Below are 21421 nucleotides of genomic sequence, written 5' to 3' on the forward strand. Positions count from 1 at the left end.
ATTTATTTTTTGCTAAATTTAATTTTTAATTTAAAAACAGAAGTGATGTTTATTGTAAACAGGTAAAGAATCAGCCCATTCACCATCTAGACCCCGTAGTTCTATGTCAGCAACATCTGAACAATCAGGAACGTCAAGTCAGACATCTGCTGTAAGTCACAGGATGAGAACAGCACCTCGTCGACCTCGTCCAGTTAGCATTGCTGGGTCAGTAGTGGATCGATCATCGGCACCTACTTCTTCACCAAAGGAACAACCAAGACAAGGAAGACCTCCTGAAAAAAAAGGTCTCTCTCTCTCTCTCTCTCTCTCTGAAAGAAAGAATAAATAATTGAACATTTAGGTCAGGTGTTAGTATGTGAAATCGGTCTCCTGCAGCATAACTTCTTTCTTTTAACAAAATTATATTAAAATAAATAACATTTCTTATGTATATTTAATTTAGGTTCCGTCTTCAAGTAAAATTTATAGCACGTTCTGTACTTCATGATGTGGAGCAGCAGTGGTGAACAAATGGCATGTTACCACTGCTGGTGAACATGCCATAAGTGGCACACAGAAAATATACCTGTATGTGTTCACTCGTAAATACAGTTTATACAATAAAAAACTTGGACATTTGTTTTATTGTCTATCAGCCACATCTAATGACAAAAATAAATAAATAACTTTTTTTCTTTTTTTCTCTACTCTCCCTTTTCCCATTATTATATAAGGTCAGTGTTTTCACTGTTTTGGCATGCAATTTTTACGGCCGGATGCCCTTCCTGACACCAACCCTCACCCTTTATCCTGGCTGGGGATATTCAGTAGTCATTCCCTGACCTTCCACATCCTCCGTATTTGGTGGTCACAGGCTCAAACCCCGGTCTAGTCAAGAAGTGTGTGCTATGCATTGCTGCTCCTGCCCACAGAGGTGCCAAAAATAAATAAATAAATTATTTTTTACACGCAGGCCAGAAAAGGTTTGCTGTTGCTGGTTTAGAGTTATGAGAATGATGAGGCCAATTCATTTTTCTAAAGTTTTTTAGAAAAACTTAGCAGAAACACTGTGCAAGGAATAGTATGGCTGAAAAGCATTCTATCAATTCCATTAACATACAGATTCTTGCCACAAATGGCATCCAAATAAAGATGGACATCAAACTACATATACTTTATTCAAGTGGTTTCTTATGTCTCTGCAGTCAGCAGAAACACTTGAGAAGTTTAGGTATGTCTAGACTGGCTCTTCATTTCCGGGGACCAAGTCAGTTAAGCCATGTCTGTTCCCCTCTCACCATTGTAACCTATTCACTAAGGTAATGCCTAGCTGTGCAGCCTGATCTTAATAGCCTCCAAGGCCAGTGCTCTAATGATGTTGTTGAGATACCCTGGAAAAGAATTGAAACAACAAAAAATAAAACTAGTTTTTGGTTAAGCTGGGAACCCAAAAATACACAGATAAGTGTAATTGCTGTACTCCTTCTTGAATTAAAGAGACCTTCTGGGATGAAAATGAACGACATCAAAATATTTTTAATATCTCCAACCAGGTGAAATGTAAAACCTAGACATAAAATAAACTTTGAAAACAAAATAAAACACATTTATATATAAAACCTGATCAAAACTATTTGGGGTAAGAAAGAACAAAAATGAAAATGAGAATAAACAAGTTAGGTAACAAAGAGGGTGCATTATATTTCAGTCATATTCAGTTTGTCTTAAATTAAACTGAATTTTTTACTTTCTTTGATTAATAGGAATGAAAAGCTTGTTACCAGTATCTTATGACATAATACAGTATCCACTCAGTGTTTTTTAATATATTACTTATTTCCTTTTAGATTTTAATAAAAATTGAAATGCAACAGTTTCAACAAATACAATTAAATTCCTGAATCTATTTTTGTTTAAAATAAACAAATAGTAATATGTACCTCAGGTTGTAACACAAGTCATTATTTTTTGTAATGTACTTTGCTTATATCCATCTAAATTAAAATCCATCTAAATTGTAATTAAAATTGAAATCCAATGTGTAGTTCACATTTTTGATGTGCTTAATATAATAAGCAAGTAGTATAATTCATTATTTTTACATTTAGAAAATTGATAACAAAAAAAAAAAAAAATCAAAGATGTTTATTTCTTCTGCTTAAACAGAAAACTTTTCTGCATATCTGAACACTTGCCCATTAAAATGGGCGAGTGTTAAGTGTGGAATTAAACTTAATAATAGCTCATGTATCTGTTGGTTTTCTGTATATTTTTAAGAGAGAATTATTATGCTTTAACAAGAGATCTAGGAATGGTATGCTATTGTATTTCTCTGTTTCTATTTTAAATTTTATGCGTGGATGTACAGTATTTAGATAGTTGTGAAAGTTTAATTCCTATAACCCATAGGATCAAGTGGTTAGAATGTCGTTGACATATTTATCCCAGTATATGGGTTTTAGAGACTGTCTTCATATGCACCCATTAAGCCTTCAAATGTGCTCATGAAGATTTCTGCTGGATGGGGGAAATTTCCCATACCTGGTCCAACTTTTTGTTTGTTTAGGGTGTTGAAGAATTTTTTCCCTTTGTATAAGGTAATGGCTAGGTCTTGAATACTGCATACAGGTCTGTTAATATCATTTTAGGAAGGATTGTGAATCTGTTGAAATGGGGGGAAGAGATGGACAGCAGGATTGGTGAGGGGAGAAAAAGTGTGCTCTTACCAGGAAAGGCTTCATTTTTGAAAATTACAGTATCTGGAGATTAAACACCTGCGAGGAGATCTCATTGTGGTGTTTAAGGCCTTGAATGAATTGAGTAAGCTTAATGCTGGTAGGTTCTTTCCCTTCCTCTTGCTCAGACTACACATGTGAGGGGACATAAATTCAAATCGAGGAAGGATGGTTGCAGAAATTTGTCTTCAGCCAGAGGGTAAGAAACTCCCCTCTGGTGCTGCAGAGGTGGGTAGTTTGAATAAATTCAGTGAAGAACTAGATTAAACAAACACTAGCTTAAACTAGATTGCATAAACGGTTTCAACATCTCGAATAGTAAAAAAAAAAAAAGTAAAGTGCAGCCATTATCAACCCACTGCAGGATGGAAGCCTCCTCAACAATTCATGTTGAGGGAAATGGACCATAATCTACCACGCTGGTCCAGTGCGGGTTGGCAGATCGACCGTATTCAGCAGTCAGGGGCTTGAACCCCGGTTTACTCAAAGAGTGTGTGCTACTGCACTCCCGCTCCTGCCCACTCGGCTACGGAGGCCTCGAATATCCACTACCAATTCTTTAAATGCTGATCTCCAGGTAATCCTCCATTGGGACAAAGATAACTTAGTTGATTTCATTTCTAAAACTCAGTTCTGTCTTATATCTCAAAAAAGATTCTCCTATGCTTGTCTTCGATGACACTCAAATTTCTAGACAAGATTATGTATCCCTATTAGGGATTACTGTGACTTCTAATCTCTCTTGGCACATCATAAATATTGCTTCCTCTGCATCGATAAAACTGGGTTTTCTCTTTTGCACTTAGTGTTCCAAACGGCTACCCACTCTGTACGTCTGAAATCTGCCCTACTATGGAATATTGTTCCTACATCTGGGACGTGCACCCAAAACATCTCTCTCTCTAGCTTCTAACACCATTCAAAAGAGGACTGTTAGGTTAATTAATGACCCATCTTTAACAAAGTCTCTCCACTCTCTTTCGCATAATGTTCTGTTTCTGCTGCATGCCTTTTCTACAGATGCTTCCACAGGCACTGTTCTTCTAAATTGGCATCTATAATCCCCCCCCCCTCCAAATCACTCAACACATGCCACAATGAAACAGCATCCTTTTAATGTCCAGCTTCAAACGCATGGAACCAACTTCTTTCTCATTTATTCCTTCAACTTCCGTTTTCTGGAACAACCTCCTTTCATACACATTTCCTGAAAATTACAATCCACAGAAATTCAAGTTTATTGTTAATAAGTACCTGCTTTCATCTTCTCAACCCTCAACCTATGTATAGTACTAAGTACTGTACATTCTGATACCGTTCATGCTTGGGGGTTTCCATAAAAAGAGGGGATGGACAGATCAAATGGGAAGTGTTGGTTTTTTTTTTTTTTTTTGTTGATGCTGTTTAAGCTTGCTTGCTTAATTTTTCACCACCACCACTACTACTACTACTAATACTACTACTTCTGCTGCTATTAATAATAATAATTTTGAGTCAGAATAAAAAGAAATTAATATTTGAAAGCATTTATGTACAAAATTTTAATTTTTACTTTACTTACTTACTCCTCTTGTACTACTAGCTGGTGTCGAGGTTTCACAGAGAGATTGCCATCATTTCCTGTCATAAGCAATGGTTCTGATATGTCTCCAGGCCACTTCCTGCTTTGCCAGGCTATTATGGATGTTACCTTCCCATTTCAGTCGTGGCCTCCACTTGGTCACACTCTGCAGGTTTTGGCTTCCACCAAATTCGGACTGGTTGTCCATTCTGATGACAAGGCCACACCATCGAAGTTGGAATTCTTGGATTTGCATTTGAAGTGGAATTACGTTCACCACAATCTGTTTGATTGTGGTCTCTGTATCGTCTTGTCTTCTGTTCGACTCTACGAAGATACCTCATCTTGGCAGCTGCATTTGGCTCCGATGCTTAGAGGAGAGGGACCTTGACACCATATTCCATTTAATTTTTCTAAAACTTTAAAAATTTCATGATTAAACTCACTTTGCATCACTTATCCCTATCAGAAACTGATTAAAGGATGCTTATGCATGTTAAGGTAATGCATTTCACATTTGAAAGGTTAAAAATAGAAATTTAATTTTTTGAAAATTGTAAATCATTGAGTGCTTGGATATCTGGTGATAGGTCCATGTATGTTCATTAATCATACTAATATGTTGGAATGTCTAATTACCAGCCATCAGAGCCTTTTTCTGAAATTAGTCTGAGCAAAATTGATAATTTTATTGTGGCATGGTCAGCAGTTTTAGATCACTGTGAGATGCCACAGATATTAATAAGATGCCATTAATATCCCTACCCCCCATGCCTTCTTGGGGGTGCCTCCATAGCCAGGTGGGCAGGAGCAGCAGTGCGTAGCACACGCTTTTTGATTAGACCGGGGTTCAAGCCTGTGCCCACCAAATACGGAGGGTGTGGAAAGGTCAGGGAATGACCACTGCATATCCCCAGAGCAATATGGCCTTAGTTGCTAATGCTCCTAAAAACCATATAACAATAACCTTCCTGGGTATCACAGTTGGTGGTAAAGCCACCAACTGTGATACCCAGGGAGGAATTTTTATGGGACTTTTTCACAACGTGGCTGAGTTAGTCAGTCTCAGATTTTTTCTCCTGGAAACTCAGGTTTTTCGTCCAGCAAACAGAAAATCAACCTAAGAATGTGCAATTTACAGAAAATATATATTGAGCAACATGGCCTTAGTTGGTAATGCTCCTAAACCCTATTACAGGGTTCGCCAACCATATTCCCGCAGGCACCAAAGTGTCTGCCAAAGGGTTTTCATGTGCCCACGTGTAAAATTGGAGCAATCGCCCTGTAGATCCGCGGACCATGTTGGATCACTGCTAATCTAGGGTACACTAGGACAGGATGTTATATTTATGTCTTGCAGCAACGGTCTTCCAAGTGTAATAGGCAAAGAGGTTATAAAATGTTTTCTTTGGGCTTTTCCAGTTGTTTTAGTCTTTTTCAGTTTTCATTATTCCAATTCCCTCGGGTTTTCTAACCTAACCTTCCTATTCCCGAAGTTAGGAAGTCTGAAGAGAACCCTGTAAATCCAATGATTTTGTAACATAAATATCTCAGTTTGGCAGTTTCACTCTTCATATGTGTCATTGGAGAAAGCAGCACTAATGGTGAACTCAATGTACCTCTGTGAGTTGCTATTTTCTAGCATGAAATTCATAAAGTCAAAAAATAGATCTCTGCTTACAGATCTCATTGTTTGCGAGCTGAGTGTTCATCTTATACTCGTAATTTTTGTTTGATAACTGAAGTTTCACATTAATTTTAATTAAATTTTATTTTATTATTTAAAAAAGTAAAATCATAAAGTAACATTATGTAATGACAGAGTATATAATGAATGTATTATATAGTTTATATCTTTCAATGTAAAACCCTTAATAAATGCATTATTCTTGGGTGCTGTGACCGTTTAATTAATATCAAAAGTAGCCTGCCACCACGAATAGGTTGGCAACCCCTGCTATTACAATAAGAACACCCCCACATATCTCTTAAATGTGCCTAAAGTTATCTCCATGGACTTTAGGCAAATTTCAGTGCTTGGAGTTATAATTTGTATTTGATTTGTTAGTATTTCACATGGTAAAATTATTTTTATTTTGCAGCTACAATGCCAGAAATGCCTAAGCCTGCCAGAGCAAAGAGTGCTGGTCCAGATCAGCCTCGAAAGCCTATTTCAAAACCACCCTCTGCTTCAAAGCCACGTGTCAAATCTCCACTGCCAACAAAAGAAACTATAGGCGAAGAAAAGAAGGCAAGTATCTTTTTTTTTTTTCTTGGTAGTTAAGTGTAATAATGTTGGACTAGAAAACATTAGTCAGTGGAATTTATAAACAGATTATCAGATGAAATAGTGAAAGCTCCATTCACATCATGGATTGAAAGGCTTAAATCAAGAAACAAGTTTCTATAAACAGCACACTTCCTAACAAAGATATGAGAGATTTAAATTTTGGTCTAATGAACTAAAACATATAATGAACTTGGTCTGTGTTCCTTTATAGTATAGCAGGAACACCTGGTCTGTTCCTGCTATACTATAAAATAGTGCTATCAGTTAAAGTTATGCTGATGTTAGAAGGTCATGGGATTGTATGTTTTCTGTTGTCAGTTTGCTATTCATGATCAGTTGCCCAGTTAAAGTAATTATTAGGCTAAATTCACAGTACTTTAAAATTTAGATTGCTATGTTATGTTATGTTTGAAAGTATTAGCCTTTAGTATTTTAGATTTTATTTATATTATATTATATTTATTTAAAAAATTTTTTTATACAGTCGAACTTGGTTATAACGAGCAACAAGGGACTGACAAAATTTCCTTGTTATAACCATTACTCACTATATCAGTGATAACAGAGTTTGGGAAACCCCTTGGGCCATTAAACAATGAACACTTTATATCAGTGATGAGTTAAATCTACCTCCTATTTTTTTAATTCTCAATAACTTGATAAAAAGATAGATTCAAAAAACAAAAGATATTAGAGAGAAAAAATTAAGTATATACCTACATATTATTTGTATTAATATGCTTGTATAAATTACAATACATTTAATATTAAAGACAATTTATTTGTCAGTAATTTTAAAACTGTACACATAATACTAAACAAAATATATTTCTCTGTAATTAAAAACAATACTATTTAATGATAAACACAATTTCAATTAGTCTTTATTTATGAATCTTAAAATTGATGTTTGTTTTAAAGATTTCATCTGATATTTGTTAAGTTTCCCCTTAAAACATTCAATGTGTTAAAAGCCTCATTACTTGTCTCAGTTCCTTCAAAAAAATTGACTAATGCATCCATTTCAACTTGAGCTTGTGAGATTGTTGGTACTGATTTTGATTCACTTTCAGTTGTCATCATATCATCACAATCTTCATCACTATCGTCTTTGTTGAGCCCAGCATCTACAATGTCACTCTCTGTAGGAAGACCACTAGTTAATAAGTTGTCATTGACTTGTTGATGTTATCTGTAATAAAGCCTACAATGTTGTTATGTAGCAACCATTTAGATAATGATAAGTTGTTTTCTTCATTTCCATCTCCTTCATCTACAATTGAAATTTCATCTGAATTTAATTTTGATTTCTTGAAGCAATTTGATATGGTTGTCGAAGTAACATTGTTCCATGCATCATTCGATAAATTTATAGCATCCAATATCGGTATAGACTCGGTAAGTTTCTGTTCTCTTTCACTTATCAAGTGTAGAACTAGAAATCTTTTTAGAATTTTAAAATCCTTTCAAACTCTTGATTACACTGCCCATTGGTTGTAAAATTGATATCGCATTGGGAGGGAGAAACACTGGCTTAATGTTGGACAAATTTTGAATCTGGGGATGTTCAGGACAGTTATCAACTAATAATAAAATATTTTTCTTCTTTTTCAATAGCTCCTTATTCCAATCATTTAAGTATTGCCGAAAAATATCCGAAGTCATCCAAGCTTTCTTGTTTGCAGTGTAATCCACAGGAATTTTCCATACGTTTTTGAAACACCGAGGTTTTAACGATTTTCCGATAACAGTTTTTTTTTTAAAGCAGTTTCTGTCATATTTGCACATACGAGCACTGTCAAGCAAGCCTTTGATTTTTTTTCACCAACACATTTTTTCCCCTTTGAATTTAAATTTATTATCAGGTGTCAAATTATAAAAAAGTTCAGTAGGCATTGTTGTCTTCTTCATCATTGAAATAATTCCTGATTTCTGCCCAAACACTGTTAATCCATTCATTATTGGATCTGCGGATTGAGATTCTCCACTAATTTTTGCATAAATGATGTTATGTCGGTTTTTAAATCAATCCAGCCAACCATTGTTAGACTAAAAATCGTAGTGTCCAAATTGTTTAGCAACTTTTTTCACTTGAGCCTTCAAGATCGGACTGTCTATGGAAAATCCAGCACTTCTTTGTGCGGTTAACCACTGATGAGCCCATGCTTCATCAACGTTTGTAATCTCGCACTTTCTAATTTTTTTTTTTCTGTTATGTTGTTTTCCAGTGCTGATATATCTGTATTCTTCGAGATTGTCGATACGGTTGAAGAAGACAAAGAAATTTTTTACACCACGTTCTAACTCATGAATAATTTCGAATTTTTTTGCGAATTGAGAGACACCTTCTTTTGTTAGTAGACATGTTTCCGAAGGAAGAGTTAGTTTCTAACTGATTTTACTTTAAAATGATAGTAATGTGATCTGCATACAATGTTTTTAGAAGTCCCAAAATGCATGCAAAGTTTTTAGACGTCTCATTTCCAATGTTCTTAGAAGTCCCCTTTCCAAAATTCTTAGAAGTCTCGAAATAAATTTATGGTTCAGAAAATACAAGACAATCTGTAAATTGGGTAATGCGACAAGCAGAATGCCAGTGCACTATTGTATAACCCCCATCCCCGGAAGGACAAGGTCATAAACCAGCCGCTAATCTGATTCAGGTGGTCGTAAAGCTAAGTCGCCCATTGGCCTGACCAATGCCTTATACAAGGGGACAATCACCTCCTTATCCTGCTAGCAAAATTCCTGTATATCATTGACAAGCCCTCATGAGCTACTCTTGCAACCCATCTACACTGCTCAGAAAACTTTCTATCTGACTGCTCAATTACCCCAGGTCGTTTTCATTCTCTACTATTCTGAGCGTAGTACTGCTCAGTTGGTACATTACTCTGGGGTTACAGGTAACCCTCGTATAACATGGTAGTTAGGTTCCTATAAAATGTTCTGTTGTGCGAACCGGGAATAAGAAAAAGTACAAAAAGGGGATTACATTCCAAAAGCTAACAAAATACACTATTTTGTTAACAAAATGTTAACAAAAATACACCATTATCGATTTCGTGTATCTTCTACTCTCTTTAAAAAATCAGTAATCTGGGTTTGTTTGCTTTTGCTTGATAAATCTTTGTGAATTTCATTGTATGGAACTAAGCATTTTTTTAACTCCCTTTTGAAATTTGAGGCGCCTTCAATTCAATAATCTGCATTCTAAAAATAAGATTCTAATTTCTCAGCCACCTTTATGGCTTCCTGTATGCTTTTTAGTGTAAAATTTGAAAGTTTAGAATTTATCTGCGCTATCATCATCTGAATTGATTTGGCTTTACATCCGATGCCATTTCCACCAAATCTGACTCGCCAGCCTCTTTTTCTACCAGTAATTCTTGAACGTCTTCAGTAATAACTTTTTAAAATTTTTTTAGAAGCATAGGCGACTAAGGCCATGTTACTCTGTGTATATTGTCTACAAATTGCGTGTGTCCTGAGGTTGATTTGGTGTTTTGGTAGACAAAAAACTTGAGATTCCGGGAGAAAAAAAACCACGTTGCCCGAGCCCGACTAACTCAACCACGTGAAAAAAGACCCACAAAAATTCTTCCTGTCATCGATGGGTTTTGAACTCAGCTCTTTTCCACCCGGTGTGGGGAGGAGGGCGATTCTATCAAGTGTGCTACCCACGAGGGCTTAAGTAGTCATGTCATCAAAACCTTCCCCTTCTACTGATGTTGCAAGTTCTACTATAGCACTGATTCCTGAATGAACTGACTCTGGCCATACATTTTTCCACATGCATTCATGGCTTTTTAACTTCTTTCAGTGATAAAGCTATGGTTCTGATACAGCTCTCAATTGAGAAATGTTTCCATGCTTCCATTACTTCAATAGATTTGGAATCAATTTTTTCCAAAATCCACTGTAATGATTTTCTGATGGAATGAATTTTAAAGGTGGATATAATGTCTTGATCTAATGGCTGAATGAAAGAAGTTGTATTAACTGTGGTGGTAGGAACAAAACTTCAATGTTTGGATGACTTAAATCTTTTGAATGGCCTATCCAATAGTAATAAAACTTTGAAATCTAGATTTTTCCACAAGTTCAATATCACAGAATGTAACATGGGGATTTCTCAACAAAATAAAATAGGATTTCTCAATATTTATTATTATTTTTTTTTTGACTAGCGAGTCAACAGCGGGGATTCAAAAAGAGTGGAAATGTTGAAAAATTACCTCCAACATAATAGCAGGGTTTCCCTCGCACAAAGGCTCAAAAATACTCTGTTATGCGAGATTTACCGAAATTCTCTAACCAGCTTAGAGCGAAACTGTGTTATATAAGTACCGTGTTGTGTGAGGATTGCCGCAATTTATCAATCGCGTTAGAGCGAAACCGTGTTGTAGAAGTGCCATGTTATATGGGGGTTGCCTGTACTTTACATTTGTCAATGTTAAACTTCAATTGCCACCTCTCAGCCCATCTGCTCAACTTTTCCCAGTCTCCGGACACTGTAATTTGCAGAACTTAAGCCTTTCTGTGAAAGGCATGCTGGTAACAGCACTCCTTTGTTCCAGTAGCATACTATAATTACTGTCATTAACAACCCTGCCCACCTTTGTATCGTCTGCAAATTTAGATATTAACCCTGATACCTTTATCAATATCATTGATAAATACAGAAAACAACGATGGGCCCAACACCGAACACTGGGGGACTCCACTAATAACATTAGTCCACAAAGAGCAGTGTCCATTGATTGCCACTCTCTCTCTTCTCTCACTCAGCCATCCTTTTATCCAGGGCGCCTCTGTAGCCAGGTGGGAAGGAGCAGCAGTACATTGCACACGCTTCTTGATTAGACCGGGGTTCGAGCCCGTCACCACCAAATACGGAGGATGCGGAAAGGTCAGGAATGACCACCGCATATCCAGGAGCAATATGGCCTTAGTTGCTAATGCTCCTAAAAAAAAACAAATAACAATAACAATAACCTTTTATCCATAGCAGCAACTTGCCCTTAACACCATATTGCTCCAATTTGTATAGTAGTCTTCCGTGTGCAACAGTATCAAAAGCTTTCCTGAAATCCAAGTATATGATATCAAAATTATTTTTTGCATCCAGTTCCTTTGTGACCACAAAGGAACTAGATGCTAACATCATAGTATCCAATCAGATTTGTCAGACAAGGCTTCCCCTTAACAAACCCATGCTGTGTCTGAATTATAACTGCAGTCTTGTCTAGATGATCCTGTACAGGTCTGTAATTACTCGTATCAACCTCTGATTTTTTTCATCCTGTGACTTTGCAAATTGGGGAAACGTTTGCTCATCTCCAGTCCATGGGGACTTCCCCTGAGTCGAAGGAAGCTATCATAATTATGGCTAAGGGTTTGCTTATTTCCTTTGCTGCTTCCTTTAATATAACTGAATAGATCCCATCCATCCCAGATGCCTTTCTTTTATTTAATTTCAACAATTTCTCCTCTACTTTTCTCTCAATTATTACAAAATCATTTAGCTCCCTGCCACAGTTTGATTAACTTCTGCCCTCTGCTTCCCTACAGACATTCCTTATGTGAATGTAAGTGCAAAATACTCATTCAGTTTGTCAACTACCTCAGCAGGTTCATCAACAATCAGACTGTTGATGTCAAGTGAACCAATCTGATTCATCCCCTTCCTTCTATAGTTTACATAGGTAAAGAAGTTTTTATTGTTTTTCTTTGCATCCTTTGCTAAAGATTTCTCATAATCTGCCTTTGTGACATGATTACAGACTACAGTGGTACCTCGGGTCATGAACCTTAATTCGTTCTTTGACTCCGTTCGCAGACTGAAACAATTTTTCCCATTGAAATTAATGCAAATCCAATCAATCCGTTCACCCGCCCCAGAAACATTGTTTTTTGTCTTTTTTATGGATTTACAGACTACAGTGGTACCTCGGGTCACGAACCTTAATTCGTTCTCTGACTCCGTTCGCAGACCGAAACAATTTTTCCCATTGAAATCAATGCAAATCCAATTAATCCGTTCGCCCGCCCCAGAAACATTGTTTTTTGTCTTTTTTATGGATTTATGTGTGGCAAAAATATATAATATAAAATATACAGTATAACTTTACCTTTGTGGTTGATAGTTGCTGGCACAGGTAGATGGTAGAGGAGGAGGAGGAGGAGGAAGACTACTCCTTCGAAGGAGAGTCCCATTCCATAATAACGTCGGGCATTTTTGGTGTTTTTTCTCTTGTTTGTATTCTGGGAAGTGGTTCGATTGCTCTCTCAGTGGCTGGTGTTTTCACAAGATAATGATCCAGAGACATTTGTCTTTTTCTTTGTTGGATAATTTTCCGAAAATGGGACATCGCATTGTTATTTAAAATGTCCACTGCTCTGCTGGTTAGTTTTGTTAGGGTGATGCTTCTCAATGAAAACCTGCACTTCACTCCACTTGCTACAAATTTCTTTGATCTCAGCACTTGAAACATGTACCACCTCTTCCTCCTCTCCTGAGTGCTCCTCCTGCATAACTTTCATCTGTTCACATTGCAACTCAACAATATCTTCTGTGTTGAGTTCTTGTCTATGGTCCTCCACCAGCTCCACCACATCATCCTCCTCCTTGTTCACATCCAAGCCCAAACTCTTGCCAATGGTCACAATCTCGTTTACTAGAGTTACATCTGTCTCCTCAAAGTCTCTATTAAGCACACAACCTGGCTAAAGTCTCCTTCAGGCAGATTGAAATGTGCGGTTAGAGACATTGTTCCATGCCTTGTCAACGAGGTTTATGCAGTGAAGGATATGGAAGTGATCCTTCCAAAAATCACGCAGGGTCAAATCTGTGTCGTTGGTCACCTGGAAACACCTGGAAAAAGAGCCTTTGTATACAACTTCTTGAAGTTGGAAATTACTTGCTGGTGCATGGGCTGTATGAGAGGAGTGGTGTTAGGAGGCAGAAATCTGACTTTTATGAAGTCGTATTCAATATCAAGGTCTTCTTCCATACTTGGAGGATGGGCAGGAGCGTTGTCCATAACCAGCAGACACTTAAGGGGCAAATTATTTTCCTCAAGGTATTTCTTGACAGTTGGCATAAAAACTTCAGTCAACCACTCCATAAAAAGTAATCTTGTTACCCAAGCCTTGCTATTTGCTCTCCACAATACCGGAAGTTTACCCTTTAGCACTTTATTGCGTTTAAAAGCATGCGGATTTTCAGAGTGGTAAACTAAAAGAGGTAAACTATTAATCTTACAATCCCCACTTGTATTAGCACACAATAAAAGTGTAAGCCTGTCCTTCATTGGTTTGTGGCCAGGCAGTGACTTTTCCTCTTGGGTTATGTAGGTCCTTCTTGGCATTTTTTCCCCCAAAAATGACCCATTTCATCACAATTAAAAACTTGATGCGGTACGTAACCTTCAGAGTTGATAAAGTTTGCAAATTCCTCCACGTAGGCATCTGCTGCTTTTTTTGTCCGAACTAGCTGCCTCTCCAAGCCTAACAACACTGAATTCCAGTTCGTCGATGAAACTTCTCGAAATAACCTCTACTTGCTTTAAATTCGTCAATGCTAGCATAACTTGTATTCGGCGCTTTCGCCACCAAATCACCGTGCAAAAGTAAAGCCTTCTTGCATATTAGGGCCTCGCTAACACTATCTCCAGTAAGCTGCTTTTCATTAATCCAAACTAACAATAATTTTTCTACTTCTTCTAACACTTGAGACCTTTGCGTCGTTAACATAGTCACTCCTTTAGCCACATCAGCCGTTTTTAGTGCACCTTTGTTCTTTAAGATAGTACAGATCGTAGATTTAGCCATGTCGTACTGCTTGGCGAGATCAGAAACACGAACACCATTCTCATGTTTAGTTATTATTTCCTTTTTCGTTTCTACTGTAATACGCTTAGGCTTCTTTACGCCACTGTCACCAACACTTTTCATTTTCATGGGAGCAGTAATGAGGGTTAATTTAATGCAAAAAAAAAAAAAAAAATTGTAGCAAGAACATCACAACGACAAACAATGTTCACAGCATGCAAACCCGAGTACATCTGATGCTGTTCGCGAGCCGAAAACATGGCGCCAAAGCCATCTTTGTGTGTTCGTGTGCCGAGGCGTTGTTCGTGGGCCGATTTGTTCGTGACCCGAGGTACCACTGTATCTTATATCTACCACAGGCATCGGTGTCTCCTGAGAATTTATATACATCTCAATGCATTTTTTTCTCTGCCACGAGTCTCCTTAGTTCATCTGACATCCATTTAGGCTTAAATCTTGAATAGTATTTCTTGGTTGTTATGAAAAGCCTAGTAGCTTCCAATGTTAATTCCTTGAATGCCTCCCATTTAGAATTTGCTATCGGTAACCTCATCAGTTGGTCGCACTGTATAAAATTTAAAAACTTTCTGAGACCACTGTAATCACCTCTGCGAAGGCAAAAACTCTTCCCTTTACACCCGATGGTAGTTACAGTTTTGGGTAAATCCATCTCATATCAGTACACTGTTATTACTGCCACCTAGTGGTTCCTTTATCTGCAGATTCTTAATGCATGAATAATCACTGCTGATAATCAGATCAAGGGTATTACTCCCCCTGGTTGTCTCTCGAACGTGCTGCTGTAGAAAACGATCATCCCATAAATCCTGAAAAGTCTTGCTAGTGTGCAAATGACCAACCCACAAGTTCCAGTCTATATCTGGGAAGTTAAAATCTCCAATCTGATTTACTGGCTCACTCTATTTCTCTGTAAAGTTGTTAGTTGTACTCATTAGGCATATTAGGCCTATAACACACTCCTACTGTGAATTTTTCTTTCTCAGTGCTTATGTTATGACATACTGACTGAACATTGCACTGTTTACAAATGTCAACCTGACGCACTTCCTTCGATTTTATATGTTTGTTAACTAAGAACAGAAGCCCTACTCCCTTTCTGTACACGTTGCAAATTCCAATTCTGTATTCCTTATATCTGTGTGACGGCACATCTCTGGTACCCTATACAAGTTTTTAACCCTTGAGATATGATATTTGATAAAAAGTTTTGCTAGTGTGTGAAGAAAAAGTCTTGCTAGTGTGTGAATGACCAACCCATAAGTCCCAGTCTATTTCTGGGAAGTTAAAATCTTCCATTATATAAGACATTCAGATTTACTGGCCCACTCTTTCACTGCACAGTTGTTTGTTATATGCATCAGTCATTAGGCCTATAACACACTCCTACTCTCAACTTGGTTTTCCTAGTGCTTATGTTGCACCAAACTGACTCAACACTGCACTGTCCACCCATGTCAACTGTACGCACTTTCTTAGATTTTATGTGCTTCTTATCTAACAGCATCACGCTTCCTCCACTTCTAGCTTTTCTGAACACATTGTACTCCCCAAATTCCAATTCTGCATTCCTTATCTCTGTATTGCCACCATGTCTGATATTCAATCATCAGTCTTTGATGTCTCCACCAGGGTGCTGGTGAAGACATCAAAATTTATCTGATATTTATTTGATAAATAAATTTATCAAATTTATTTACTATACTTGCATGTACACATTGGTGTACATACAAGTATAGTAAATATTGCTTTCCACGCTGCTGCTCATTCAAATAGAAGCAGTGCAAGAATCACTTTCACCCTGCCTGTGGCTATGGCTACTGTTAATCTGTTAGTCTGTGAATTCCCCCAAGCTAGTAGTTTTTCAACCCACCTAACACTGCCTCGATAGCACCAGAAAATATTCTTGCACCGTTATCACTTGTGCATCCTATCTCTGTAGAAACAATCTCTCCTGTTAACAAGCATGCTGAGAAAAATTCTACCCCACGAGCCTTGCACAATCTCTCCCAGGCCAAATTGATCGACAAGGCTCTCATCCTATACTCCCTCCTATCATGTCTGGGCAGACACTTTCAAATTCATCCCTAACTCACGGCTTTTTTTCAACATTGACATGTAATTGTTAAGTAATTCTGCCGGTCTCCTACTCTTAATATCATTAGTGCCAATGTGAACAACAATATCACCCTTTGTGCACTTAAAAGGTGATATCTGCTCTACAATGTCATCAACTTTTGCCCCTGGTAGACATACCCTGGTCTTATTCCCCCTATCCATTTTTTTTGCACAATATATTTGCCACCTGCCTAACAACAGAGTTACTGACAATAACTAGCTCCTGTGGGACCAGCGCATTCTGCCCTGAAGGTTGCCGCTGTGTTGCCTGATTCAAAAGAATGAGTTCTGGCCTTGAGTTGGGCAGCTGAGAGTTTGATGGGCTCTCATTTGAATTCCTTCGAGGAATCCAACCCATCAGAATGCTAAGTTTGGCCTAATTTCTTGACACTCTCTACACCTAGCACATACAAAGACATGTTCTGTTCCAGAAAGTTTGAAACATTTCACAAGATGCACATTTTTGTAGGCTGTGATGCGTTCTAGAATCACCCCATATGGTTCTTCCTCGAGCCACAGCACTACTGCTACTTTGAACTTTGCTTTGCTGCTCTAGTCTGGGGCATGATTTCCATTTAAATACAATGTAATTAATTAAGAATGAAAATTAACAAGGTTAATAAATTTAATATATTCATTTACTATGCTATGCTATGCTAGAGTATGCAATACTATACTATACTAGAGTATGCAATACTATACTAAACTAATGCAGTAATACATATTCCGCTCTATAGTTTTATGTTATACCTTAGCTACGAAGTTCGAGATATATGCTATACCGTAACGATCAAAATGTTTAAATTAGTTATATCCTTAGCTAAATACAAAAGATATATGCCCAAAAAATTATTAAAACCTTCAAAATACTTATTTATTACAATTAAATCCCTATTATTCCTCTGCCTTGTTGGTTACACTATGATATTCCTGCCAAAACTCCAATACTGGTTACGCTACAATATTCACGCCAAAACACTGCTACGATAGTGGTATGAGTAACTCGTTACTCATACCACTATCGTAGCGGTACAAAATTACTAGCTAAATTTGAAAAATACACTAACAAACGCTACTAAACTTATTTAATTTATTTGTAAAACAAATTAATACGTTAATTAATCAAAAATACAATAAATTTTCAAAGAAAACTTATCCGTTTGCAGTAGCTCCAGAAGTCCATGTCTTCACTTATAGTCTCCAGTCTTGTTATTAACTGGATGAATTCTTGAAGGCCTTTTACAGTTAGGTCTGTTGTAGATAGTCATATTGAGGCATATAGATTAGGGTTCCCCTGCCTGCAAGTTATTCAAAGTTTTGCTGCCTGTACAACATACAAATCATTATGTGAACACAGCTGATCTGCATGCTGCTCAAAATCGACTCACAAATTAAATAAATGTAAGTTGTAAATGTTACCCCCTTTCATGAAGCATACAAAATGCTTGAGGAAAAATCCTGTCTTGGTGGCAGGAACTTGCACAGGCTGGTTTTCACATTGTGGCTGAGATGGTAATTCTTGGTGTGGATTGCATAGTCTTTTTTTTTTTTTTTTTTTTTGTGTCTCCACAAACTTGGGTTTTTCTTTCCACAAACAGGCAAACTGGTCATAGAAAATGTGCATTTTGCAGAACATTATACTGGGACCTCATGTTTCTTAGTTGCCTCACTACAAATTTGGAACAAATTCTAAATAACAAATGTACTAAAGCAGGGTGTGTAATTAATTCAAGCCACAATAAATATTCAGTTTCTCAAGAGTTCAACTGCAGTTATTTTTTACAGTATTATCCCTGTTATTTTTTATTTATTTATATTTTTTCACAGTATTTTTCATCATTCCCAGGTTTACACTAGTAAAAAAAAAAAAAAAAAAACAGTCCTTCTCAGAACATTTTCTTTTCCAGGTAAGTATTATTATATTTTTCACAAAACAACATAACTCATGTGAACAGTAACATATACATGCTATTTAAAGTTGATTTACAGAATAGATGCAATTTTTTGCAAAAGGAATATTCAAAATTATAATTAGGAATGATGATTCCATATCAGTATTAAAAATTAAAATCTATATTTATTTCTAATTGTAATTTTTGCTGTTATTATGGTAAGGGCTATTTTGTTTCATTTAGACAAGTACATGACCATTATGGAATGAGAAAAGGTTACTACAACATATTGATTACATACCCTAATTCTGAACATCTTTAACCATTGGAGGTGATGGACTGTAATGCTGTTGTGCTTGATATACCTGTGTGAACAGTTCATTCTAATCAGAGATATTATCCTTCATTCAGTTCATTCTAATCAAAGATATTATCCTTCATTCAATTCATTCTATAAAAAGTCTACTTCATTTCAAATTTGAGGATCAATATTAACGAAAGACTAAGATGGGGAGTCCCCATCTCCTCCAAGGTTAAGGGGGTCCCTTTCCTCATCAGCCATGATCTTTATACTTTTTTATTTTTTGCAAAAACAAAACTCACACGTTGATGATGTTTTTATTTGTCGTTTACCTGCAATAAGGCAGTCGCCATCCTTGAAGAAGCATTAAGAGCAACGGCAAAAAAAAAAAACAAAACCCACAAAACTTCCAATTTCACCTATTCACACAGTTTAAACATTTGAGGGCTGGACTCGGTCTCTATGCATGTAGACTTTAGTTTCATCTTCAGAAGCTTCACTTTCAGTACTTTTTGCAGGTTATCTCCACGTGGGACTGGTCTAATGGCAGATAGAATATTAGGATACACAATGCCCTTCTTACGCTTTGCATTGTATCCTCTACATTAACTAAGCAAAGTTAACAGTCATCACAGTGGTTTGTAGACTCCTTCCAAATCATGTGAATTGCAAATGATATAGCCTTCTTTTTACCATTTTTCCACAATCTCAGGGCTTCAACACAGGTTGGCAAACTTTATATGGAGCCCATTGTTTACCTTGGTCACCGAGTTTCACCCCAAGAAAAGACAAGATATTACAGAATTTAAAAATTCTGTAATATCTTGTCTTTTCTTAGGGTCTACATAACTTGCACAAATATAACAAAATACGTTCAGATTGTTCAAACACTCGTGAAACTGAAAAGTTTTCACTTTTCAGCAAGTTTGACACAATAACTTTAAAAATAAACTGAGCTCACACCAATAAACACTGTTGCATGTAGCACTCAAGGTCAAGAAACAAATGACACAAATTTTCAGCATTTCACAAATTTTCAGCATATACTCCTAACTTAATATATTCAATGATACAACTCATGATATCAACTTAAGTGATTTGTGAAAAAAAAACAGTATGTGTTTAAAAAAAAAATGAATAACGCCTCTGAAATCAATATAAAAAACTTAGTTGAAAACAGCTATTAGTTTACCAACATTGAAAACTATGCAGAGTGGTGTAATCATTCTTCAAAATCAGCACTGATCTCTCATTTCTGTAGACTTCATTGTATTTAACTATTTGTAAACATACAAAAATTTAATTCATATAACAGTGTTCTATAATTTTTCCCCTTTACCTGCTGTTGCTTCTGCTTATTGAAAAGACTGTTTATTGAAAATTTCTTTCATTGCTTCTTTCATGCTTTGTGCACATCTGAATGTATTTTAATTGTTGTTTTTATAGCAACACTACTTTAGTATGCTGGCTCGTAATTTTTTAATTGTTTTATTTAAGTTTTATTTAGTTGTCATCTTACTTAGTACTATAAGTTTCGTATACTGATAATACATCTATTTTTCCTTCTAGTTATCCTCAGCTAAAGTTGCTTCAAAATCACCATCTCCTGTATGTTCCCCAACACCACCAGTAGAGAAAACTATTGAAACTGTTCCAGTGCATTCTGAAGATATTAAGGATGTTGAAGAAATAAATCTAGAAACACCTGGTGTTATGACACCATCTAAGCCCAGAATAGCATCTGAAGAAGAAGCTAAAGCAGCTCTAGCAGAGAAAAGAAAATTAGCAAGGGAACAAGCTGAAAGAGAAGCTGAAATAGAAAGACAGCGACAAGAAGAATTGCGGTAAATGTCTTGTTGGATTATTTGAAAAATAATTTTGTATAATTTTAAAATTAAATCAGATCATATACTGTTCATCTCATAAAAAAAAAGGGAATAAAGTTAAATGAATACACTCATAGACCCATATGTTATAAAAATGCTATAACTGACACTGTTGTAAATGCCAAAGAACTTATATAATTAGTAATAATAGTTAGTCAAATGCCGATTTTATTTTTATGTGGGGGAGTAGTTGGTAAGTCACAAACAGGTGTAGCTTTTAGATGAGTTTTGGTGCCTCCGTAGCCAGGTGGGCAGGAGCAGCATGTGCGTAGCACATGTTCTTGATTAGACCAGTGTTCGAGCCCATGCCCACCAAATACGGAGGATGTGGATAGGTCAGGGAATGACCACCGCATATCCCTGGAGCAATATAGCCTTAGTTGCTAATGCTCCTAAAAACCAAATAACAAACAGATGAGTTTTTAAAATATGGGATCCAGGAAAATAGGTTAAAGAAGAGTTTTAAATAATTAGTAATCTTTGTTGAAAAACTTGGTATTGACTAGCACTTGTCCAGAACATCATTTTATGAGAATAATGAAACTCACGTGTGACACTTCCTTTAGTTCATCGAGGCACTATCTGTGAACAGATCATTCTTTATTAGTTTGTTCAGCCCAGTATTTCATAACAGAATTTTCTCTCAAATATGGGAGAAAGTGCTATGCTGTATTTGTAGTGAACAAGAGTAATTAATAAGTATTACTCCAAGGAGCTTATATATATAAAACAGAAATAAAAAATTTCAAAGTTGGCAACAAAAAGTACATATTAGATATGAAATTTGGGATGATTAAGTACA

General features: G+C 36.5%; 1 protein-coding gene across 6 annotated transcripts in view; it reads left to right on the forward strand.

Moving 5' to 3' along the window:
- LOC150081387 (uncharacterized) overlaps window positions 1-21421 on the forward strand; it is a 325542-nt gene that overhangs the window by 237730 nt on the left and 66391 nt on the right. For all 6 annotated transcript variants that reach the window (XM_090379754.1, XM_090379758.1, XM_090379759.1 and 3 more), the window contains 3 exons: window positions 63-287; window positions 6381-6529; window positions 20303-20577. In XM_090379754.1, coding sequence (XP_090235880.1) covers window positions 63-287; window positions 6381-6529; window positions 20303-20577 — 649 coding nt within the window. The remainder of the gene's footprint in view (window positions 1-62; window positions 288-6380; window positions 6530-20302; window positions 20578-21421) is intronic.

Source organism: Mastigoproctus giganteus, chromosome 8, assembly GCF_048544385.1.
Source record: "Mastigoproctus giganteus isolate SK-2022 chromosome 8, ASM4854438v1, whole genome shotgun sequence".
Taxonomy (NCBI): domain Eukaryota; kingdom Metazoa; phylum Arthropoda; class Arachnida; order Uropygi; family Thelyphonidae; genus Mastigoproctus; species Mastigoproctus giganteus.